Source organism: Lissotriton vulgaris, chromosome 6, assembly GCF_964263255.1.
Source record: "Lissotriton vulgaris chromosome 6, aLisVul1.2, whole genome shotgun sequence".
NCBI classification, from domain to species: domain Eukaryota; kingdom Metazoa; phylum Chordata; class Amphibia; order Caudata; family Salamandridae; genus Lissotriton; species Lissotriton vulgaris.
The window spans coordinates 155,893,406-155,918,516 of NC_141694.1; the positions used below are offsets into that span (position 1 = coordinate 155,893,406).

The 25,111-nt window shown below is 43.6% G+C and overlaps 1 protein-coding gene across 1 annotated transcript in view; it reads right to left on the reverse strand.

Moving 5' to 3' along the window:
• Positions 1-25,111, reverse strand: part of LOC147706943 (uncharacterized) — a 355,595-nt gene that overhangs the window by 303,661 nt on the left and 26,823 nt on the right. The window contains exon 2 of the mRNA XM_086925597.1: positions 24,586-24,672. Within this exon, the coding sequence (XP_086781723.1) occupies positions 24,586-24,672 (87 nt within the window). The remainder of the gene's footprint in view (positions 1-24,585; positions 24,673-25,111) is intronic.

A 25,111-nucleotide genomic window follows, 5' to 3' on the forward strand; every position in this document is an offset into this window, starting at 1 on the left:
CAGCGCCCTTATGCCCCGGAGATACCTTTAGGTATGTGTACCGCCCTACCACATGGCAATGACTGGCTGGCCCTTGCAGAATGGGAGTCTCTTGGACTAGAGGTAGTGGGTGACCTGTACGATGATGGAATTTTACTGCCCTATGGGGAGTTGCAGTAGAGATTCCGGCTCCCGCGAGGGCACAATTCAATTCATACTGCCTTGATAGCTGCCATACAAAAGTACTGGGGTGAGGGCCTGTCGGAACTGCCAGTGAGCTCAGAATGCCAATATGTAGTAAAGACAACGGGCACCTATAAAGCTGTTACCTGCTTATACAAACGTATGCTTCATTTGGACAAAGCGCTGTGCCCACGCTGTAGACTTGTGGATGCGGGCCTGTTACATATGTTATGGGACTGTCCACAATTGGGGACATACTGGGCTGACGTAATTACATTATTGTGCAATATTACGGAACGGCAGATCACTTTGGACAAGGGTACCTGTTTATTACATTGGTTCCCTCACACTAGCAAGACTAAAATAACAAGTAAATTCTTGGATTTGGGACTGGTACTGGCTAAAAGGGAAATCACGCTCCACTGGAAAGATGCAGGAGGGCCAAATTTCACTAGATGGAAGGCAGCGCTGCTTACATGGACAGGGAGTGAGAGTGCAATTTGCCTGCAGCAGGCCCAGAGGTCCCGTAATGAGAAGGCACTGGATGCAGCCCAGGTGTGGGAGGCCCTAGTTATTGAATTGAAGGCTGTAGATGAGGACTCTACATCGGAACTGAGCGAACACTCGAAGGGTGAGACTAAGTGGATGATTGCGCCACTATGAGAGTTGGAATGGATGAATGCGCCCCCTTTTCCCAAAGTAGTCATGCTCTTCTATAGGGATGTATGTATGGTACCCTGTACAGTTATGTTGCTCCAACTGATTACAGAAATAAGTTACACTGTGATAAGCGACACTCTGGCGGTGGGCGGTGGACTTTGGGAGGGAACGGGAGGGTAGAGTAGTTGATTTCACACTATATAGCTATACAGCACATGTATACTTACGTTGCAGACGGATTTCTTGCTATTATTCAAGAGGTGTTGAGGCTATGTAGGTGCTGATTAATGGTTGATTTATATTTATCCTGGCCTTTAAATTGACTGTATTGTTACATGCCGTATGCTTTTATCATTATTTGCGATGATACTGAAGAGCCTGTCCGAATGTAATTAACTACTGAGCTTGTTGTTTGTGGTTGAAAATCAATAAACAGATGTAAAAAAAATAAAAAAAATAAGATCAAACATGTTTAATGAACTCATACTGAACCTTACGTTGGCAGTATATGATAAGGACCCTGATAGTTTTGATATAGGAACAAATGTAGGAAATGGACTAACTGTTGATATTCCACCCATGACATTAAGCTCTCCCCACAAGGCACATACAATGAATACTATTTTGGAATGCCGCAAGTTTGCATAAAAAAGTCCTAACCCCGGAATGGTTAGACATTGTATGGAAATGCAATATCCTTTGTCTGCAAAAAATCTGGGCAGAGGGCACTATACCCATTAGCGGGTATAAGACCTTCCATACTCCAGCTGTAAGTTCTGCATATGGGAGATCTAAAGGACGACTATGTACATGTGTCAAACTATATGAATGTAAACAGGATAATTCTGAGCAGTTCTGAAATGTACTACCAAATCACCATCATTGAAATTGACAAGTCTCATTGTGTGGTTGTAATTACTACTACAATAATGCTCTGAAGGTTCTTAGAAAACTGAGCAATGATTTTAACCAGGCACTTAATGAAAATGAAAAAGATATGTTTGTTCTCAGGGGTGGGGATTTTAATACTGGATTGTGTTCGCTTTATGGGGGAAAAAAATTGTGTAATATCATTTGACTGGGACAAAAGTTATACCCATTACTCGCACTCGAACTACAGGGATTGTTTGACTGAGATTTTGTTTTCGTTTGACTTAGGTTTTGACAATAATTTATGTATCCCTATGGTTCCTTTCAACAATACATTCAATGGGAGAGGTGCAAATTCAACCACTGACTATATAATTGTAGCCAATAGACACTCAATAGGAATTAAAGGTTTCGAAACATATAAGAACGCTTTAAGCGACCACTTCCCTCTGAGTGTAATTTTTCAACTGTTAAGCAAGGCAATAAAAAACAAGGGTTTAGGATATTGCTCTGAATAAAACCAATGGCTATGCCCTTTGTTGGTCCAAAGTGGCCACCAAGGATTTCAGAAAAAATATAGTAGATAAATATAATACAGCCTTTTTGTCTTGCGTAGTGGAGTCGACTACCCACACTGAAATTTTAGAATCTTTCCAACAGATATCTAGAGAAATCAAGAAAGCTTTAATGCTGGAGAAGAAAAAAGAAAGCAAGAAACACCAAGGGTGGTTTAATAACAGGTGCACAAAAGACCATAAGAAACTTAAGTATGTTCTACATAAGCCACTAAGAAACAGACAAGAAATAAAAGCATGTAGATTGGAGAACAAACAGGTTCTGGAAGAAAGGATGCAGGATATTAGAAAGGAAGCCTGGAGAGCACTGCATGAAGCGACCTTGGCCAGAGACCACACAGCCTTTTGGCAGGCAGTAAACGCTCCTTTCTTGATATCTCATGATATTCCTACCATAGAGATCGCTATAAGCGAGGACGAATGGGTGAAACACTATTCAAACATGTTTAAACCCTCTCTAGTCACGACAGACATTGGCGCTACACAGTTGTCACAAAGGATTATTCCCCCAAGGAATTTTCCCATAGACCGTTATGTTACCTTAGATGAGGACATTCAAGCAATCAAAGCCAGCAAGGAAGCAAGGTGCCTGGCCCTGATGGTGTGCCTGCAGACCTTTTTAAAGCCAATCTAGCTTTATGGGGCCCACTTTTGACACATGTCATTGCAGCCTGCTGAACTACAGGTTTTATTCTTACTTGGTCAAAATCCCTATTGGTACCGAGTTTTAAAAAAGGAGATTGCCATAACCCTGCATGTTACCGGCCAATCTAATTGCTCGATTCACTGGCCAAGGTGGTGGGGCGCATTGTACTTAACAGGTTCCAAGAGTGGGCTGAAGAAAACTATGTTTTATCCGAGTTACAGTTTGGTGTCGCCCAGGGCTAGGCACAGTGGAGCAAGGATCAAATCTTACTATATTAACCAGAAAATATACCTTGGCCAAGCAGGGTAGATTATGCTTGGCGATTGAAGATTTAACCTCAACCTATGACTGTGTCAAACACAATAAGCTCTGGGTCATTTTAGTCACTTTGGGTGTGGTAGCACCGCTCTTACATTATTTGAGGCCGCTTTATTCTGGTCTGAAAGCGAGGGTGAAGGGCAAATGTAACACAAGACAGGGCACTCTTCTTATTCACACTCTATATAAATGGCTTGGGACAGGAACTGGCGGAACAGTGCCATAACCTACCACAAACTGATAAACACCCTATACCTGCCCTCCTCTACGCTGATGGTGCCGTGCTGATGGCACCTACGCAGCTGGGGCTCCAACGAGTACAGACAAGTTTCACCCAGGACATGGAAAACCTGGGACTCTGAATTAACATAGCGAGAACATTTATAATGAAATGTCGTTGAGATAGCTCAAGTGTAGGGATATACGCACAGATAACAAAAAGATAGAAGGTACAAGGAAATGTCCCTACTTAGGCATTCTTTTCGATGAAAAGCGGTCCTGGTCCCAGGCAGTTAAAGCCAGAAAGCTTTTATTTTTGAAAGCTACAGCTGCCTTAACCAATTTTTCAAGAAAGCTGGGTAATAGAGCACCTCTCGAGCTGCTAAACCTACATTAGGCAAAATGTGTGAAAACAGCTATATATGTAGCAGTTGTGTGGGACTACAGTGACCCTCAGCCTTTACAATTGGTGGAGAATGCCTTCTTATGATTTCTCTTGGCCGTTCCAGGCGGTTGTTCTAAGTACATATGCCATGCAAAGTTAGGGTTACCTTTCATACTGGACTTAATAAAAATCCAACCAGTTCTTCTGTGGCACAGGATTTGGACCTCGGAGGAAACCACCCTCAATAGGGATAAAAGACTTTGTTAAATTACACAAGGCCCTAAATATCCCGTGGCTGAAATATGTAAGGGATTTAATGAATGCCCTGGGACATCCGGAATATTATGATGACCCAAAATCAATAATATCCGTTAAAGGAAAAGATTTTAAACACTCTTGGAAACAAGTAGACTATCCGTAGAAATATCAAGGTCAACCGTACAGTCCAACCAATTGATATTGACAACCTCTGATATGCAGCCTTACCTTAAAAAAATCCAAGACATACAGGACAGATTTGTTCTAACTTGGCTTAGGTTGGACATCTTCCACCGATTAATAGGTTTTCCTGCTACCAATGGCTGGGTGAAATTACTGTGCAAATACCCATGTGATGAAATGTCCAGGCAATCAACTATCCACAGAGTGTTTTTCTGTACATTTTATGCAAAGAAAGATGTCGGTTTTGCCAATTTTATAGCTGTATAGTTTTAAGCAATGCCGCTTGCCATTTTTATTTCTCCAATTTTTAGAAAATTATAACGCTATGACGTATGTCGCAATCTCTTTAAAGAACGTAATTAAATGTAGAAAATCGATTACATCATGAATTTTCGTTTACCTAATCATGAATGCATATCGGGCTGCACTTATAACTAGATGCTGGAGAAGATTGTAAGTTCATATTGATATTTTTATATTTATCTATGTGAACATATGATATTTCTAGCCATGTAAATATCATTGTCTTATTTGTATCAGCTTTTGTGATTTCCTTTGTAGAAATTGAATAAAGCTTATTTCAATTGAATTGACAGTATATAATTAAGAGCATGCAGATTATGAACTTTGCCAGTGTAGTTTTACATTACCCTGGCAGCTTGAAGTCCATTTGGGCATCTGGCTGCAAGGCATTGTGCTTTATTCTCTGTCACTCAAGCACACCAATTATGAATGACAGCAGGGGAAACAATAGTCGCCTTGAGACAAGCAGTATGAATCCACTTCTCTGCTGTCAAAAATGCAGTCCAGCAATTCCAACATCAAGGTAGGAAAAGTGTGTGGCTTATCAAATCCAATAGGATGCAGCTGAATTGTGTGCCAGTTTGGTAACTGGAATATACCAAATGCTGTTCATAGTCCCTTTTTTGCTGCTTTTTAAAAAAAACCTTTGAGCATAGACCTGTTCACAAAATTTTAAAGTTTAAATAAAAATATGAAACGCTAATTTTTGCATCTTTGCATACTTCTTCACAGACTCGTAATGCATAGCTGATCGTGTTTTAATGCTTATTTGATCCCTTTCATTTCATTAATTATTATGGCTGATAAACAGTTCGTAGTACAGAAACGTGGTAGCAATTGTAACTTTTCCCTTAATCTCGTGAATATAATGCCTCAGTTCCATGTTAGCTGACCAATAACCTTTTGAAGTTCAAAGCAGTTAAAATGATTCTACTGAATCAACTTTAGACCTGGACCTGCGTTTAGTTGGTCTCTTTTACTTGGTTTTGGCTCCTATTTTTAGTACACTAGAGAGAAAAAGACTCTGCCTAGTTCAGTGCAGGGGAAACAATAAACCTTCTAGAGTGCAAGGTGCCACGATTAAAGAGAAACCTAGGGCATCGCAATACTTGGTATTTCAACAACTTAAAAGCCACAAATTTGCACAAACAATTCAGTTGTGGAGTTCTTTCAAAGAAAAATGATTTAAAGCTTGGAGAGCATGGTTCTCTGCCACAAATAGTCAGTCAGGCAGTCATATTGCCTACATGGGTGGAGCCATGGCTGTGTTAGTTGGCGGTCACCGTGCAGTAATGGCGTTGGGACTGTCCCTGTAGGTGCATCAAATCTTCCGCCCTATATAGAGCAGACGGACTAATGTACATGTTTGTAACTTTGGACCTCCAGGTGACTTCTTTGAGGCATGGGTCGGCAGAGATCTCTATATGGTGGCGATAGTCTGGCCAGAATGGTAGAGACGAACACCTCTACTATTCTGACAGACGGCCAGCAGCCGAACCATATTCTAAGTGAGGCCCTATCTTCATTTAATATGCACACCTTTCTCTCAATTTCTTGTCACAGTATTTACTTTCCCCTTATAAAAACTACAGTTTCCGAGAAATCTTGCATAGCCAATGTATATTTCAGATACCAATATACATGTACATAATGTGGCAAGGCAACTGGCATGCTGCTTCAATTCTAGACACATACAGCTGGATTTTGATTTCAAGTGTATTCTTACGTTTTGGAATTGCATCTTCCTCTTGCTCTTCTCGTGTATGTTTTCCTTTCTCCTTTTGCTGTGCTAGTGTCTCATTCGATATGTGGCCTGAAACGCAGATGATAGTTGCCATTGGAGAATAAAAAAAAGTGAGTGAGTGCATCTGCATCAAGGAGCATTAAACTCTAGACAGAACCCACACACACATTGTCACGCTTCACTGGAAGTGGTTTTGACAGAGTGGGGCAAGAAGAAGTCCATGCCTCAGCTCTCTTTGTCCAAGTCCTCCCTTGTGTCCCAACACCTTAGGTGTTGAATCTTAAAGAGGTAACATGGGGAAAAAGTGACACTGAACATTCCTAGACACCTTAATGTGTCAATCAAGCTTTCATTACAAATCAGTGTTTATTTGAGGCTACATGATTGCTTAAAAAATTCAAGTCTGACTTTCTATGTTTGTGTGCATAGATGTCTGGTTCTATAAAAAAAGAGATGAAGATATATACAAAAATTAATACAAAGTCAGTTTTAAAAATTTTAAGCATGTTATAATGTGTTCTACAAGTCAATGCTCCTTTTGAATAATGCACAGAGACGCCTAGTTTTGGACCTGGGCAGTTAGTGGACAAAAGTAGGCCACATTTTAAGACTACATCCTCCATTGACATTAGTGCGACTTACATTAGATTTTAGGCCAGAATCAAAATTGTTTTCATAGGTAAGTGTCTTACATCCCACCCATTCAATAGTGATTCACACCTAGAGCAGATGCAACAGCTTACATTGTTAGTTTAAACAATACCCGTAAATATTACAGACCACACAAAAAGCACTGTATAAGTGATCATATTTGATAGACAAATGGCAACAGAGTTGTATTCCATGAAAGCTCTAATAAGTGTCCATGCTGGCCAGTATAAATTTAACAAGTTAGATACCTGAATGTCATAGGACATACAATATATATATATATATATATATATATATATATATATATATATATATATATATATATATATATATATATACTACAGAATGCCTTATATGAGACAATAAATGTCAAGGACTGAATGAACTACTTAACGTTTCTTATCCACTGTGGATAAGAGCTGCTACATCACATGAATGCATTGGTAACAGACTGACACCCCTGCTAAATGTTTTCCTGAATAGACTGACACCCTCAGTTGTTGTATCAATCTCCAGATCTAAAATCACTAAGGGTGAGGGTGCAGGAGCAAAGTTCAAACTCTTTCCATTGGGAGAGTCTTTGGGCAGTTAATGCATTAACAATGAAGATATCCTTTGGTGCATACTGCCTTGAGCAGAGAAAGAGAACAACTAATTGAGCACACAACTAGAAATGATCAGTTCTATATGATTCCACTTACAGATTGAATAAAAGTTAAAATATTCAGTCATAGTACGTTTGGACATTTGAAAACCATAAATATAGCTGCAATTAAGTTTGCATTCAGGAGTGCTCAAGTTTCCATCCTTACACATGTAAGGCATCAAATCTTCTTCAGATCTACCTACTTCTCCTCATGTACCATCCATTCCATACATCCTCAATCTACTACCCTCACCCCTACCACTAACCAGAAGGAATATCATTTAACAGATACAAACATTTGTAAACCTAGCACAGGAGACGAGTTCTCTTTCGGGACAATGATGCATACAGTGTAGTGTTTTGGGTATTACTGCATGTTTTCACCACAGTTTGACTACTTTCCTTACTGTGTCCTCTTCATATCTTCATAGAAGAAGAAGAAGTTGCCAATATAATACTAGAGCTGGTGGCGGTTGACTACTTAACCTTGTCAAACTGTAGGGCTTTTGTTATTGGCAAAGCTCACACTGCACTTGGCGTCTTCACCAACTTCATCCTCCTCCTTCAACTGGGGCCTGGTGTCCCAACTCTTGTCTCCACTGTAGCAAGGTCTGAGCTCACATTACAGCGGTGGAGATTTTAGCAACTTATCTTCCTTCTGAACTCCAATGATACCGAGCAGGACTCTAGCAAATCTGTACTTTTCCTTATCAAGAAAAATCCTGTTTACAGCATGTTTATGTATGTGGAGTTCCCAGAAGAATAAAAGGTGATCTGCTTCTCTCATCTCTCACAGTAACCAGCTTTCCTGAGAGATGAAAGAGAACAGTCCTGTTCAAGAGACAGAAAAGCCAGGGTACTCTTTACATTTTAGGAAGTATTCCTGATACAAATATCACAGCCACAACGAACATGATGACTACAACAATAGGGGAGAGCATTAAAAACAGGTGAAATAAATGTATATTGAATGTGATTTATTGTGCTTGAGAAAATTCACCCAACATAACTAAAGTCAAATTCATAAGTGAAAGGCATTGGTAGGCTCTGCAGAATTGCAGAAAAATACCAATAAAAGTCCAATGAGATAGATGAAGAAGACGTGACAAGCAGGAGAGTGAAAAGCAAAAAGTCATGCCAAAGCCCACGAAAAGTCCCTCAGTCACTGAAAGAGAACTGTTAATCCACACCCTGATTACAGTACCTATGAACTGCAAGACTACTCATGGTTTTGCACATCTACACTTTTTCACTGACTCAGTTAGTACAAGAAATTTGGAAGATTCTAACTTTGAAAACAAGTAATTTCTCCACATAAACAGAAATTAGTTAGATCAGATACAACCAAAGAAGGAGATCAAGTGCCAAATTGATCACAAAAACATAGATGAAAATTAAACATATGCAAAGATTTTGTTAAAGCTCATTTTCATATAGGTTGGTGAGTTTTAATCTATAGAAAAAAGAACGTGTGAAAAATGATGAACAATTACATGATATGGTAGTAATTAAAAAGATTGGGATGATAGGTAAGAGACACACACAGAATACTGAGTTGTGAAGCTGGAGTCCAAATTACAGAAAGAAAAAGAACAGCAACATCTGCATAGAAAGAGCCTCAAATGAGTGAGGAAATGGAAAGACAATAATGACGGAATAATATGAGGATAGTGGGGATTCCTGGGGGCATCAAAGATGCTACAGAAGGGGAATCCTTAAAAAAATGGATCACCTACTTCCTTAGGGATGAGATACTAGAGTAAGAAACATAGTATACAGAATTAGTGCTACTTTCTATAGCATGTTGGAGTCCGTACACTGCCCTGAAATCAGGTACTCCACCCAGAACTGGTAGAGAGTTTTTCCAAGACTTTCTCACTAAGGAGAACATTCTGTCTCAAGCATGTAAAAAAAGGTGAATTTAGTTTCAGCTGGATACCATTTATCCATATTTCCTGTCTATTCTTGTAGTATGGCCAGTTGATTAAGAGAAATGAGATCATGCTAATTCAAACTGAAGAAAATGGCTATTGTAGCTTACATATTAGTCTTGACTAGTTTGAAAACCCCCTGACAGAGATAAACACATATATTTCGTGAACCAGAGAAAGGTAATATTATTCCGATTAAAATGTCGAAAAAAGAAAAACAATCATTGACTAAGTTCTCTTCTAAAGTAAGTCGGATGTAGACATTAATCGTAAAAAACTTGGATGAAAGTGAGGAAAGTAAAGCTGCTTCCTGGAATGCGGCTACAGACATTCCCAAACAATGGGACAGGAGTAATTATAGAAGGCTTTGCTAGGTCTTGGCACCCGCCTGAACCTGCTGTACAGGAGGGATGGGTGGATGTTGGGTTTTAGAATAGGATGGGACAAAATAAAAAAAACAAGGGCAAGTTTGTTCTTGAGCCAGAAATCTGATAAACTCATATGTATAGCTGCATAGCTATGTCTATGTGTTTGAGAATTTCTACCCTTGATAGTAAGTAGCTAAATGTGTCTACTATGCAATTTAAAATTAAAGAAGAGATCACATATTTGAAACCAAGGTCGCTTATAGAATGGTAGCATTTTTTCACACTTGGGGCCAAATCATCGGATACTACTTCTCAAACGCCTCGGTGAAGGCAACCAAAATAATTTGTTTTATCCCTCTTTCATAGTTGTCTATATTACTATAAGTATCAATGTCCAATAGATTATTATTGGTATATGAATGGGTACACTGGAGTTTCATAGCTGTTGAGTACATGGCTTCAATAAAGAGTTTCAAAAAATATCATAATAGGCAAAGATTTCAATTGTATCACGTCTGCAGTTAGATATCACCTATACCCAATAGCATTATGACATATATACATATATGCATATACTCCCTGCATCATAATAATGGTTGAAATATTCTGCTTTTTCACCATTCTTGTAATACTGGTAACAATGCTTTGTTTCCTTTTAGTAATATCTGCAGCACATGTGTTTTACACAAGAATCCAATTGCTTGAATACATGTTTGAAATGCAAATTTCAGTTGTTCCTATGTCTCCCTTTGGGCATACCTAAGATAATAACGAAAAGGTAGATCTTTTTCCATGATTTCCCTGGGAGGGTATCAGAGTGGTTGTGTTCTAAGGTTTAATCCACCATCTGGTACCCTGTCATGTTTAGGAGTCCATATGGCACACTGTGAACTAGCAGCATGGAATTGGGCTAACCTATTCTGATGATATGAGTTGACTAAGTTTCCATATTTTATCACATATATTGTCCAACCTCAGAGTCTTACTTGATTAGTAGTAACCATATGACACAGGAATTCATTGATATAGCACTTCGTACCCCCGAGGAAGCGCCGAAGCGTATCAATGGAAGGATGCTATTTGTCTTCTCTTATCAAACCAGGAGGAACAAGGAAACATGAGGCTGCAGCTCTCTTGGCAAATCACACAGCCGCGGTCGGTAATGGGTGTACCTGCTAGGCGGTGACGTGGGTAGGGGGAGGGGCAAGGTGGGGGGTTGTAATCTATGGATTACGGAGCTTTACAGGTAAGTAAACATTTAAATATATAAAACAAATTTTGTTGCACGCACTGCATCGCATTTGGGGATGCAGTGCACACAACGAAATTTGTTTTATTTATTTAAATGTTCACTTACCTGTAAAGCTCCGTAATCCATAGATTACTACCCCCCACTCACCCTCTCCCCCTTCCCACGTCACTGCCCTGCAGGTACACCCTTTACCGACCGTGGCTGAAATCAAAGTCAATCAATCGTGGTTGGTAAAGTGCAACTAACCACCAGTGAGAGTCTCAAGGCTCTAGGGGGCGGCTCTGTTGACATTTCATAGACATTTCATTCATTCACAGAAGCCCTACAATTAAATCCTTGCACAGGTTTAAGATGGAACACATGGTTAAAGATGGAAGCACATGGTTAAAGATGGAAACACATTTGGACAAGATGGTAAAATGTAGCAATGGACGTCAAACCAGGCCCAGCCACAGGATTCTGGGTTTGAGAGGGATGTGAAGAAGAATGGGTGGGCCAGAAAGATGTATTTTGAAAAGGGGAAAAATCACCCAAATTTTTTGAGATGTGCAGATATAGACTAACAACATTAACATGTATATGAAGGGAAAGTTATATTTATTTGGTAATATTGGGCCTGAGGAATAGCATCAGTTGCCATTGTGTACTGTAAGCTGGTGTATTGATGACAGGATAATAGGTGAACACGTTTGAGACAAATTACTAAATGCTTTCCGGCGTCTTTTATGTCTGCAAACTTAGTATCTCTTGTATGTGAAAGATACAGACACCAGAGAATTAAAAGGCGTTTGGTACGTTGATAGATGACCATGCATTGTAAGTAATGAAATTCTGTCTGACGTACATTACGAGAATACCCGGAGTACTAGGACTGTTTAAAGAAATTCCCCAGTGACAGGAAATATCCTTGTGACATTTGGTAGAGAGTACTCTATCTTGTATATACATGTTCATGTTTGCTTTACCTTGTTGGCATAAGATCAAACATGTTTGGGGGGCGTGGCTTGGAAGCTGATGGCGGAGGAAGCGTGAGCCCGCAGCTCCGCGCTAGCCCCGCCGATTATCCTGAATTGGGGACTGTTGAGGCTCCCAAATTGACCCCTGGTGCAGCGGAGAGGCGGAGATTACTGCCCCGGTGGATCGATGTGGCTGGGCACCTCCCTGGGCGCTTTGGGAGCCATGCTGCAGCCCCCGGCTTGAAACGGGACCGCGGAACAAAATGGCGGCGCCTGTGGAATAGACGAAACCCTGGAACTTCGTAGAGCCTTGGCCGACCTGCCTGGTGAGCCGAAGGTGAGGCCTGTCTGCTGCAGAGGCCGGGGAGATTTGTGGAGATGGCCCCCCGGTGGCCTGGACTTCGTGGACTGCGGCGCGGTGGTGGCCCGCGGCCTCCGTTTGGGCGGCTCCTGGAGGCGGAGTCGGCCTGTGGCCGACTGGCAGCGCTGCTAGCCTGGAGAACGAGTGGAGACTGGTGCCACCCCTGAAGACCTACCCCTACTGGATGTGAGGACGACGGATGGCGGCCAGATTGTTGGCGGTGGGCTGAGAGAGGGGGCAGTGCGGGAGTGGCGTGGAGAGTTCTGTGTGCCCTTCTCCCACCCCCTCCTTTTGGTTCCTTTTCTTTTTCCCCCTGGCGGCGGCCCACCAGACACTGCGGGAGGCGGGGCGGCCCGACCGGGCTGCGAGAGACTTCCCTAGGGACAGGTAAGCGCTGAGGCTCACTGGGGTGCAGGCGATGGGGAATCTGCCTTGCTGCCCCTCTGGAAAGACATTGCTGCGAAGGTTGGCGCGGAGCAGATCCCTGCCCTGCGTGAAGCTCTAACTGAGAGCTTGGTTGCTCCCCCTGAGGTGGGCTGCGGCTGAAGAGCGGTGGGAGATCGTGACCATCCCTGCGTTGCAGGGGGAGGCCCCCTTTCCCCCCTCACGATAGTAGCATACAATAACTGTGGGGGCAGGCTGATGGCAGCTACAAAGTTGATGGACTGAGACTACTGGCGGGACCCAACTGGTTTAAGCGCCTGGTGCCCGACCTGCGACGACATGGGGCAGAATCCTTGAAGAGGACCCTGCGCTGGAGGGCACATTCCCCTTCTCTGTCTTGACGTGATCATTGCCTTACCAATTGGTCGCCCCTCGCTCTACAACATATGGTCTTGGTAGGAGGCACGCTGTGCACGATTGTTCGGTACCGTGCAGGGGCGACGAGGATTGTTGCTAGCAGGGGCCAAGTGGGAAGGAGGGTCTCGAAGGACCGCTGCTGATAGATCTGCCCCAATTGACGGGGCCATTTGCTGAGCCTGCAGCTCCTGGACTTCCCAGTGTTGGATTCGACTTGCCACTGTAGCATTACCGGGCCTGGCCCTGCCTGATCTTGGGAATCACTGCTGCAGGGATTTTGGTGCGTACCTGCTGCGCTTGGCTACCCCTTGTCCCCCATAGTGGTGAGCGCAATGGACGACTAATTCAGGGCCTGAAGAGGGAACCCGCCTCCTGAATTGAGCTGAACCAGCGGACTCTGAACATGGGGAAACCCCGAGGAAAGCAGGGAGGGACCTCCTTGGACAGTGCAGAACAGGATATAGAGCGGGGATCACGAGACCCGGAAACTATCCCTGCTGGATCACTCCCGCAAACCAAGTGGATCAGATCCTGCAGGCTACAACGGACACTACAATGGCCCTTCAACAAGATATCGCGCAGGTGGCGACGGGTTTGGGGCTCTTGAAAGCTGACCATGCTGAATTATCTGACAGGGTGTGACAGACGGAGCTTACGTTGAAAGGAGTGGGGCCTGCACAGCATGAGTTGGACGGTCAGATGGTGGATATCATGGCCCGACTGCAGACCTTGGAGAAGAGAGCTGACGATGCAGAAGGCCGCAATAGGATGAATATTGTCCAAGTGGTGGGCTTGCCGGAACCGATCGAGGAGACTGATATGGTGACCTATTTAGAGCACTGGTTCCGGGAGGTGGTCGCACCGGAAGGCCTGTCGCAGTTCTACACGCTGGAAAGGGCCCATAGGGTGCCGACACGCCCGCCGGATCCTGGACGCCCACCCCGGCCGTTAGTGGCACGTCTCCTTCATTACAGAGACAGAGATCTACTCCTCCACAAGGCCAGGACATCTGGCCCCTACACTGTGGATAATAGCAATGTCACGCTATTTCCGGATTACACGCTTGAGGTGCAGCGGGCCAGGGTCTCCTTTTTGGCTGTCAGGTGGGCGCTACGCGACGAAGGCTTGCAATACTCTCTGATGTTCCCGGCTCAGTTGCAGATTGCCCTGGATGGCAAAACACACTTTTGCAACAGTCCTGAGGAAGCCTGGACATGGCTAGAGTGTTATAAAGCTGGCAAGGGTGAGGCTGGACTACCATCTCGGCGACCAGTACTGGAACAAAGACTTCTCAGATCCCGCTGCAAATGTAGACGGCGCTCAGTGCCTGGGGGCCCTTCACTGTCCCAGACGGAGGCAGAGCGATTGGCAGCGTTGCAGACGATGGTGGTCATTGCTGGAGTGGAGGCATCTTCTCCGGGGCCGGCCACGGGGTCTGAAGGGGAGGCTGATGGGACTGAGACAGAGCTGTTGGAGTCCGGCAGCCAGATTCTTCCTAAGGTGACACCAGGCACAGGGGAAGACATGGTGGATGCTCCATGATGACGAGGAAGACTCTAAGACTCTGGGACTTCTACTGTGGTTGCTGTTGGTTTGTATTTCCTAAAACTCTGGGTGGTGGGCGGCTGGGGTCAGGGGTGCCTGGGGCTCTGGGGGAGCTGGGGGGGGGAATGCCTGGCAACCAGTAGATTGATTAACTATTTTAAGGGGAGCACTGCTACTTTCACCACTGGGGGCTTGGTTGCTGCTAAGGGGTTGGAGCCGGAGATATTCGCTGACTGTTGCTGTTTGCTAGGCTCTAACCCACCCCGCCGGATGGTTCACAGTTAGTACGCCTCGACATTTGTGGGGGCGTTTGCTGGGATCAGTTTGGATGGGATTCACTATGTTAGTGCCTGTTCTGGGGAGCAAGGGATGTGCTGGGGGGGGTTTGGGGTAGTTGTGGATGTGGAGAGAACTAGTTTGGGGATAGCACTCACCGGCGTGTCTTGGAGAAAACAGCGATTTATTGTGTTTTTTCATACTGACTATGAGTCCATTACCTGATGTAAAATGTATGACTTGGAATGTGCGGGGTTACATTCGATGCAACGACAACACAAAATCCACTCCTATTTAGTGCGCAGGGGCGCGCAGATAGTATTCCTAAAGGAGACGCACCTGACTAAAAACTGAAGGGTTGGTATTACAGCGTAGATGGCGTGGGCAGCTTTATTATACTACTTATTCAGCCTTTGCAAGGGGGGCGCTGCTTTGGATCAGGGCCGTGGTTCCTTTCCAGATGACTGACCAGGTGGTAGATCCCGAGGGTCATTATGTGGTGGTTGTGGGACGCCTTCATGGGCGAGATGTGACCCTTTGCAGTATTTACGCCCCTAACGTAGAGCAGGTGACTTTTTTTGCTCGCATGTCTGAAACACAGGCTGTAATGATGGGGGGAGATTTTAACTCCATAACTGATGTAGATATGGATAGATCCCACCCCCGTTACCAGATGCCCCAATTCATAAACTATCAAAGATCAGAGCACAATGGCAGGATAGCTGGGGATTTATGGATGTATGGCGGACACGGTACCCTCGGGAGCGCGATTACTCCTACTTCTCGGCCTTGCATGAGTTACATGTTAGACTTGACATAGTTTTGTGTAGTTCGGCCCTGGCTGCTATGGTGGTCAATAGCGAATACCTGTCACGCACCATCTCTGATCACAACCCATTATTGGTGGGTTTCTGTTGGATCCTGGAGCGCCCAGCGGTACCGCCCTGCGGTTGCGCCCGAAGATGTTGAAGGACCCAGTTTTCCACACGGAGCTGCAAACGGGAATAGAGCATTACTTTACTGATAACGACGGTACAGCTACGACGACAGCCCTATAATGGGATGTCTTTAAAGTGGTGACCCGGGGCATGTGTATTACTAAATGAGTAGGGGTACGAAGGACAGTATTGCAAGAAATTTAATCTGCAGAAAAGACGCTTAGGGAGGCGGAGCGTAAACTCCCAACTGACCCCCTGCCAGGACATTACATTATCTTAGGTTAGAAGCGCTATCACGCACATGGCGCAGAACAAAACTCCAGGAATCGATGGCCTGCCAATAGAGTTTTATGCCACATACATTGATGCTCTTGCCCCTAGATTACTACTGGTTTTTAAAGCGGCCAAGGAACTGGGGATACTACCGACTTCGGCTAGAGAAACTGACATCATCCCTCTACTTAAACCAAGGAAGGACCCCACTGACCCCTCTGCATATCGTCCCCTATCTATGCTCACCACTGACTATTAGATTTTGAGTCGTGTATTAGCCACTTGACTCCTCCCGCACATGGTACAGTTGGCTCATTCAGATCAGGCCGTCTTCATTCCTACCGGCAACACTGCGGGCAGCGTACGCCGATTGGTGCGCATATTAGGTGGGGACCATGCTGGGGATCCAATGGCAGTAATCCTCTATGTGGATATTATGAAAGCGTTCGACAGTTTGGAATGGCCCTATTTATTTTCTATTATGAGAGCCTTCGGACTGGGGGAAGGTTATGTCCACTGGACTGAAATATTATACTGATCGGCGTGCACCAGAGTGAAGGTGGGGACGGTCATCTCCTCCCCCTAACGAGTGAGGCGTGGCACGCAGCAGGGGTGTCCGCTATCCCCGCTGCTGTTTGCTCTGGCCATAGAGCCATTGGCTATCACAGCTAGACTGGGGAGGGATTTTCAAGGTTTACAACTTCGAGGTCGTATACACTTTATCTCGCTATATGCGGATGACCTTTTGTTGTTCCTAAAAGACGCTGGAGATGGTTTGGAGGGAGCCCGGGCACTACTCCGCAGATTCAGAGAGATCTCCGGACTCAAAGTCAACTGGGCGAAGACTTGTGTTTTCCCAATTGATCAGGAGTGCATTTCGCCTGTGACCGTGCGAGACATCACATCGGAACCCCACTGCCTTCGTTATCTAGGGACACATATTTATCATACCCAGGAAGACCTACTAGACGGTAACATTGGCCGGGCAATGCGAAACCTCAAAGCTAGCATGCAGTTCTGGGGAACCTTGCCTTTATCAGTGGCGGGTCGGGTGGTGCTATTAAAGAGGGTGGCATTTCCCAGGCTACTTTTTTTTCCGAACGCTGCCGGTTTGGGTCCCTGCTTCCTTATTTCGTCAGCTCCGATTTATGGTAGGTGGTTTTATTTGGGGAAACGGGAGGCATAGAGTGACACTTGATACATTGAATTGCCTGAGGGCGGAGGGAGGTCTGGCGGTCCCTGACTTCGAGCTCTATTATCTAGCCGCACAGTTTCAGGGGCTTACCCAGGCGGTGGCGCTGGAATTCAGATGCCCTGAAAGAGACTATGAACCAGATGTACCCAGGCATGTGCTGGCTTTTATCATACTCCAGCATAAATTGCTTATGAACTCGCTGTCCATTAAGGAACGCACTTTGAGGCTTTGCTGGAAACGTTACCATAATAGAGTCAGATTGCAGCGCCCTTATGCCCCGGAGATACCTCTAGGTGTGTGTACCGCCCTACCGCATGGCGGGGACTGGCTGGCCCTCGCAGAATGGGAGTCTCTTGGACTAGAGGTAGTGGGTGACCTGTACGATGATGGAATTTTACTGCCCTATGGGGAGTTGCAGTAGAGATTCCGGCTCCCGCGAGGGCACTTTTCAATTCATACTGCCTTGATAGCTGCCATACAAAAGTACTGGGGCGAGGGCCTGTTGGAACCACCAGTGAGCTCAGCATGCCAATATGTAGTAAAGACAGCGGGCACCTATAAAGCTGTTACCTGCTTATACAAACATATGCTTGGGGAGGGCTCGATGCCGTTGCAGAAATTACACGGCCAATGGGCAACGGACATTGATAGAGACATACCGGACCTGGCCTGGTCGCAGATAGCCAAAAGAGCCTGGAAGAGCACTATAAATGCTAGATTTCAGTTGATTCCATTTTTCATACTGCATAGGGCTTACCTCACCCCAGCGAAGATCAACCAATACTTTCATTTGGACAAAGCGCTGTGCCCCCGCTGTAGACTTGTGGATGCGGGCCTGTTACATATGTTATGGGACTGTCCACAATTGGGGACATACTGGGCTGACGTAATTACATTATTGTGCAATATTACGGAACGGCAGATCACTTTGGACAAGGGTACCTGTTTATTACATTGGTTCCCTCACACTAGCAAGACTAAAATAACAAGTAAATTCTTGGATTTGGGACTGGTACTGGCTAAAAGGGAAATCACGCTCCACTGGAAAGATGCAGGAGGGCCAAATTTCACTAGATGGAAGGCAGCGCTGCTTACATGGACAGGGAGTGAGAGTGCAATTTGCCTGCAGCAGGCCCAGAGGTCCCGTAATGAGAAGGCACTGGATGCAGCCCAGGTGTGGGAGGCCCTAGTTATTGAATTGAAGGCTGTAGATGAGGACTCTAGATCGGAACTGAGCGAACACTGGAAGGGTGAGACTAAGTGGATGATTGCGCCACTATGAGAGTTGGAATGGATGAATGCGCCCCCTTTTCCCAAAGTAGTCATGCTCTTCTATAGGGATGTATGTATGGTACCCTGTACAGTTATGTTGCTCCAACTGATTACAGAAATAAGTTACACTGTGATAAGCGACCCTCTGGTGGTGGAGGGCGGACTTTGGGAGGGAACAGGAGGGTAGAGTAATTGATTTCACACTATATAGCTATACAGCACATGTATACTTACGTTGCAGACGGATTTCTTGCTATTATTCAAGAGGTGTTGAGGCTATGTAGGTGCTGATTAATGGTTGATTTATATTTATCCTGGCCTTTAAATTGACTGTATTGTTACATGCCGTATGCTTTTATCATTATTTGCGATGATACTGAAGAGCCTGTCTGAATGTAATTAACTACTGAGCTTGTTGTTTGTGCTTGAAAATCAATAAGCAGATGTAAAAAAAATAAAAAAAATAAGATCAAACCTGTTTAATGAACTCATACTGAACCTTACGTTGGCAGTATATAATAAAGACCCTGATAGTTTTGATATAGGAACAAATGTAGGAAATGGACTAACTGTTGATATTCCGCCCATGACATTAAGCTCTCCCCACAAGGCACATACAATGAATACTATTTTGGAATGCCGCAAGTTTGCATAAAAAAGTCCTAACCCCGGAATGGTTAGACATTGTATGGAAATGCAATATCCTTTGTCTGCAAGAAATCTGGGCAGAGGGCACTATACCCATTTCGGGTATAAGACCTTCCATACTCCAGCTGTAACTTCTGCATATGGGAGATCTAAAGGACGACTATGTATATGTGTCAAACTATATGAATGTAAACAGGATAATTCTGAGCAGTTCTGAAATGTACTACCAAATCACCATCATTGAAATTGACAAGTCTCATTGTGTGGTTGTAATTACTACTACAATAATGCTCTGAAGGTTCTTAGAAAACTGAGCAATGATCTTAACCAGGTACTTAATGAAAATGAAAAAGATATGTTTGTTCTCAGGGGTGGGGATTTTAATAGTGGATTGTGTTCGCTTTATGGGGGAAAAAAATTGTGTAATATCATTTGACTGGTTCACAAGTTATACCCATTACTCGCACTCGAACTACAGGGATTGTTTGACTGAGATTTTGTTTTCGTTTGACTTAGGTTTTGCCAATAATTTATGTATCCCTATGGTTCCTTTCAACAATACATTCAATGGGAGAGGTGCAAATTCAACCACTGACTATATAATTGTAGCCAATAAACCCTCAAGTGGAGAAGTGTGGCTCAACGGTTAGAGCGGCAGACCCTGATGCAGAGGTCTTGCCCGGGACCATGGTTCAATTATCTGCCTTGGCGGGTCTTGGGCTCAAAATTCCACGGACCTGATAATTCTCGCCTTGGTGACTATTCCAATCATGGAGTCCCACTCTGCAACTCTGGGCAATAGCTTGCTTAATCTCCACAACGGCCCCCACAATGCCAAGGATGCCTGGCCTCTACCTTGTGGGTGCCCAGGAGTGGACGCCTCACAGGGAAAGCTAGAATGGGTTCCACAGCGGTATTCGTACAAGTGCCTTGAGACCCTTGCTGGTGAGTAGTGCGCTATACAAGTAAGAATTTACATTTACATTTACTCAATAGGAATTAAAGGTTTCAAAACACACAAGAACGCTTTAAGCGACCATTTCCCTCTGAGTGTAATTTTTCAACTGTTAAGCAAGGCAATAAAAAACAAGGGTTTAGAACAGCTCATTGTTCAGGATATTGCTCCGAATGAAACCAATGGCTATGCCCTTTGTTGGTCCAAAGTGGCCACCAAGGATTTCAGAAAAAATATAGTAGATAAATATAATACAGTCTTTTTGTCTTGCTTAGAGGAGTTGACTACCCACACTGAAATTTTAGAATCTTTCCAACAGATATCTAGAGAAATCAAGAAAGCTTTAATGCTGGAGAAGAAAAAAGAAAGCAAGAAAAACCATGGGTGGTTTAGTAACAGGTGCACCAAAGCCCATAAAAAACTTAAGTATGTTCTACATAAGCCACTAAGAAACAGACAAGAAATAAAAGTGTGTAGATTGGAGAACAAACAGGCTCTGGAAGAAAGGATGCAGGATATTAGAAAGGAAGCCTGGAGAGCACTGCATGAAGCGACCTTGGCCAGAGACAACTCAGCCTTTTGGCAGGCAGTAAACGCTCCTTTCTTAATATCCCATGATATTCCTACCATAGAGATCGCTATAAGCGAGGACGAATGGGTGAAACACTATTCAAACATGTTTAAACCCTCTCTAGTCACGACAGACATTGGCGACACAAAGTTGTCACAAAGGATTATTCCCCCAAGGAGTTTTCCCATAGACCGTTATGTTACCTTAGATGAGGACATTCAAGCAATCAAAGCCAGCAAGGAAGCACGGTGCCTGGCCCTGATGGTGTGCCTGCAGACCTTTTTAAAGCCAATCTAGCTTTATGGGGCCCACTTTTGACACAAGTCATTGCAGCCTGGTGAACTACAGGTTTTATTCTTACTTGGTCAAAATCCCTATTGGTTCCGAGTTTTAAAAAAGGTTTTTGCCATAACCCTGCATGTTACCGGCCAATCTAATTGCTCGATTTACTGGCCAAGGTGGTGGGGCGCATTGTACTTAACAGGTTCCAAGAGTGGGCTGAAGAAAACTATGTTTTATCTGAGTTACAGTTTGGTTTCGCCCAGGGCTAGGCACAGTGGAGCAAGGATCAAATCTTACTATATTAACCAGAAAATATACCATGGCCAAGCAGGGTAGATTATGCTTGGCGATTGAAGATTTAACCTCAGCCTTTGACTGTGTCAAACACAATAAGCTCTGGGTCATTTTAGTCACTTTGGGTGTGGTAGCACCGCTCTTACATTATTTGAGGCCGCTTTATTCTGGTCTGAAAGCGAGGGTGAAGGGCAAATGTAACACAAGACAGGGCTGTGTCCTGGCACTCTTCTTATTCACACTCTATATAAATGGCTTGGGACAGGAACTGGCGGAACAGTGCCATAACCTACCACAAACTGATAAACACCCTATACCTGCCCTCCTCTACGCTGATGGTGCCGTGCTGATGGCACCTACGCAGCTGGGGCTCCAACGAGTACAGACAAGTTTCACCCAGGACATGGAAAACCTGGGACTCTGAATTAACATAGCGAGAACATTTATAATGAAACGTCGTTGAGGTAGCTCAAAGTGTAGGGATATACGCACAGATAACAAAAAGATAGAAGGTACAAGGAAATGTCCCTACTTAGGCATTTTTTTCGATGAAAAGCGGTCCTGGTCCCAGGCAGTTAAAGCCAGAAAGCTTTTATTTTTGAAAGCAACAGCTGCCTTAACCAATTTTTCAAGAAAGCTGGGTAAAAGAGCACCTCTCGAGCTGCTAAACCTACATTAGGCAAAATGTGTGAAAACAGCTATATATGTAGCAGTTGTGTGGGACTACAGTGACCCTCAGCCTTTACAATTGGTGGAGAATGCCTTCTTATGATTTCTCTTGGCCGTTCCAGGCGGTTGTTCTAAGTACATATGCCATGCAAAGTTAGGGTTACCTTTCATACTGGACTTAATAAAAATCCAACCAGTTCTTCTGTGGCACAGGATTTGGACCTCGGAGGAAACCACCCTTATTAGGGATAAAATACTTTGTTAAATTACACAAGGCCCTAAATATCCCGTGGCTGAAATATGTAAGGGATTTAATGAATGCCCTGGGACATCCGGAATATTATGATGACCCAAAATCAATAATATCCGTTAAAGGAAAAGATTTTAAACACTCTTGGAAACAAGTAGACTATCCGTAGAAATATCAAGGTCAACCGTACAGCCCAACCAATTGATATTGACAACCTCTGATATGCAGCCTTACCTTAAAAAATCCAAGACATACAGGACAGATTTGTTCTAACTTGGCTTAGGTTGGACATCTTCCACCGATTAATAGGTTTTCCTGCTACCAATGACTGGGTGAAATTACTGTGCAACTACCCATGTGATGAAATGTCCAGGCAATCAACTATCAACAGAGTGTTTTTCTGTACATTTTATGCAAAGAAAGATGTCGGTTTTGCCAATTTTATAGCTGTATAGTTGTAGGCAATGCCGCTTGCCATTTTTATTTTTAGAAAATTATAACGTTATGACGTCTGTCGCAATCTCTTTAAAGAACGTAATTAAATGTAGAAAATCGATTACATCATGAATTTTCGTATACCTAATCATGAATGCATATCGGGCTGCACTTGTAACTAGATGCTGGAGAAGATTGTAAGTTTATATTGATATTTTTATATTTATTGAATAAAGCTTATTTTAATTGAATTGACAGTATATAATTAAGAGCATGCAGATTATGAACTTTGCCAGTGTAGTTTTACATTGCCCTGGCAGCTTGAAGTCCATTTGGGCATCTGGCTGCAAGGCATTGTGTTTTATTCTCTGTCACTCAAGCACACCAATTATGAATGACAGCAGGGGAAACAATAGTCGCCTTGAGACAAGCAGTATGAATCCACTTCTCTGCTGTCAAAAATGTGGTCCAGCAATTCCAGCATCAAGGTAGGAAAAGTGTGTGGCTTATCAAATCCAATAGGATGCAGCTGAATTGTGTGCCAGTTTGGTAACTGGAATATACCAAATGCTGTTCATAGTCCCTTTTTTGCTGCTTTTTAAAAAAAAACCTTTGAGCATAGACCTGTTCACAAAATTTTAAAGTTTAAATAAAAATATGAAACGCTAATTTTTGCATCTTTGCATACTTCTTCACAAACTGGTAATGCATAGCTGATTGTGTTTTAATGCTTATTTGATCCCTTTCATTTCATTAATTATTATGGCCGATAATCAGTTCGTAGTACAGAAACGTGGTAGCAATTGTACCTTTTCCCTTAATCTCATGAATATAATGCCTCAGTCCCATGTTAGCTGACCAATAACCTTTTGAAGTTCAAAGCAGTTTAAAGGATTCTACTGAATCAACTTTAGACCTGGACCTGCGTTTAGTTGGTCTCTTTTACTTGGTTTTGGCTCCTATTTTTAGTACACTAGAGGAAAAAGACTCTGCCTAGTTCAGTGCAGGGGAAACAATAAACCTTCTAGAGTGCAAGGTGCCACGATTAAAGAGAAACCTAGGGCATCGCAATACTTGGTATTTCAATGACTTAAAAGCCACAAGTTTGCACAAACAATTCAGTTGTGGAGTTCTTTCAAAGAAAAATGATTTAGAGCTTGGAGAGCATGGTTCTCTGCCACAAATAGTCAGTCAGGCAGTCATATTGCCTACAGCGGTGGAGCCATGGCTGTGTTAGTTGGCGGTCACCGTGCAGTAATGGCGTGGGAACTGTCCCTGTAGGTGCATCAAATCTTCCGCCCTATATAGAGCAGACGGACTAATGTACATGTTTGTAACTTTGGACCTCCAGGTGACTTCTTTGAGGCATGGGTCGGCAGAGATCTCTATATGGTGGCGATAGTCTGGCCAGAATGGTAGAGACGAATACCTCTACTATTCTGACAGACGGCCAGCAGCCGAACCATATTCTAAGTGAGGCCCTAACTTCATTTTTGATATGCACACCTTTCTCTCAATTTCTTGTCACAGTATTTACTTTCCCCTTATAAAAACTACAGTTTCCGAGAAATCTTGCATAGCCAATGTATATTTCAGATACCAATATATATGTACATAATGTGGCAAGGCAACTGGCATGCTGCTTCAATTCTAGACACATACGGCTGGATTTTGATTTCAAGTGTATGCTTACGTTTTGGAATTGCATCTTCCTCTTGCTCTTCTCGTGTATGTTTTCCTTTCTCCTTTTGCTGTGCTAGTGTCTCATTCGATATGTGGCCTGAAACGCAGATGATAGTTGCCATTGGAGAATAAAAAAAAGTGAGTGAGTGCATCTGCATCAAGGAGCATTAAACTCTAGACAGAACCCACACACACATTGTCACGCTTCACTGGAAGTGGTTTTGACAGAGTGGGGCAAGAAGAAGTCCATGCCTCAGCTCTCTTTGTCCTAGTCCTCCCTTGTGTCCCAACACCTTAGGTGTTGAATCTTAAAGAGGTAACATGGGGAAAAAGTGACACTGAACATTCCTACACACCTTAATGTGTCAATCAAGCTTTCATTACAAATCAGTGTTTATTTGAGGCTACATGATTGCTTAAAAAGTTCAAGTCTGACTTTCTATGTTTGTGTGCATAGATGTCTGGTTCTATAAAAAAAGAGATGAAGATATATACAAACATTAATACAAAGTCAGTTTTAAACATTTTAAGCATGT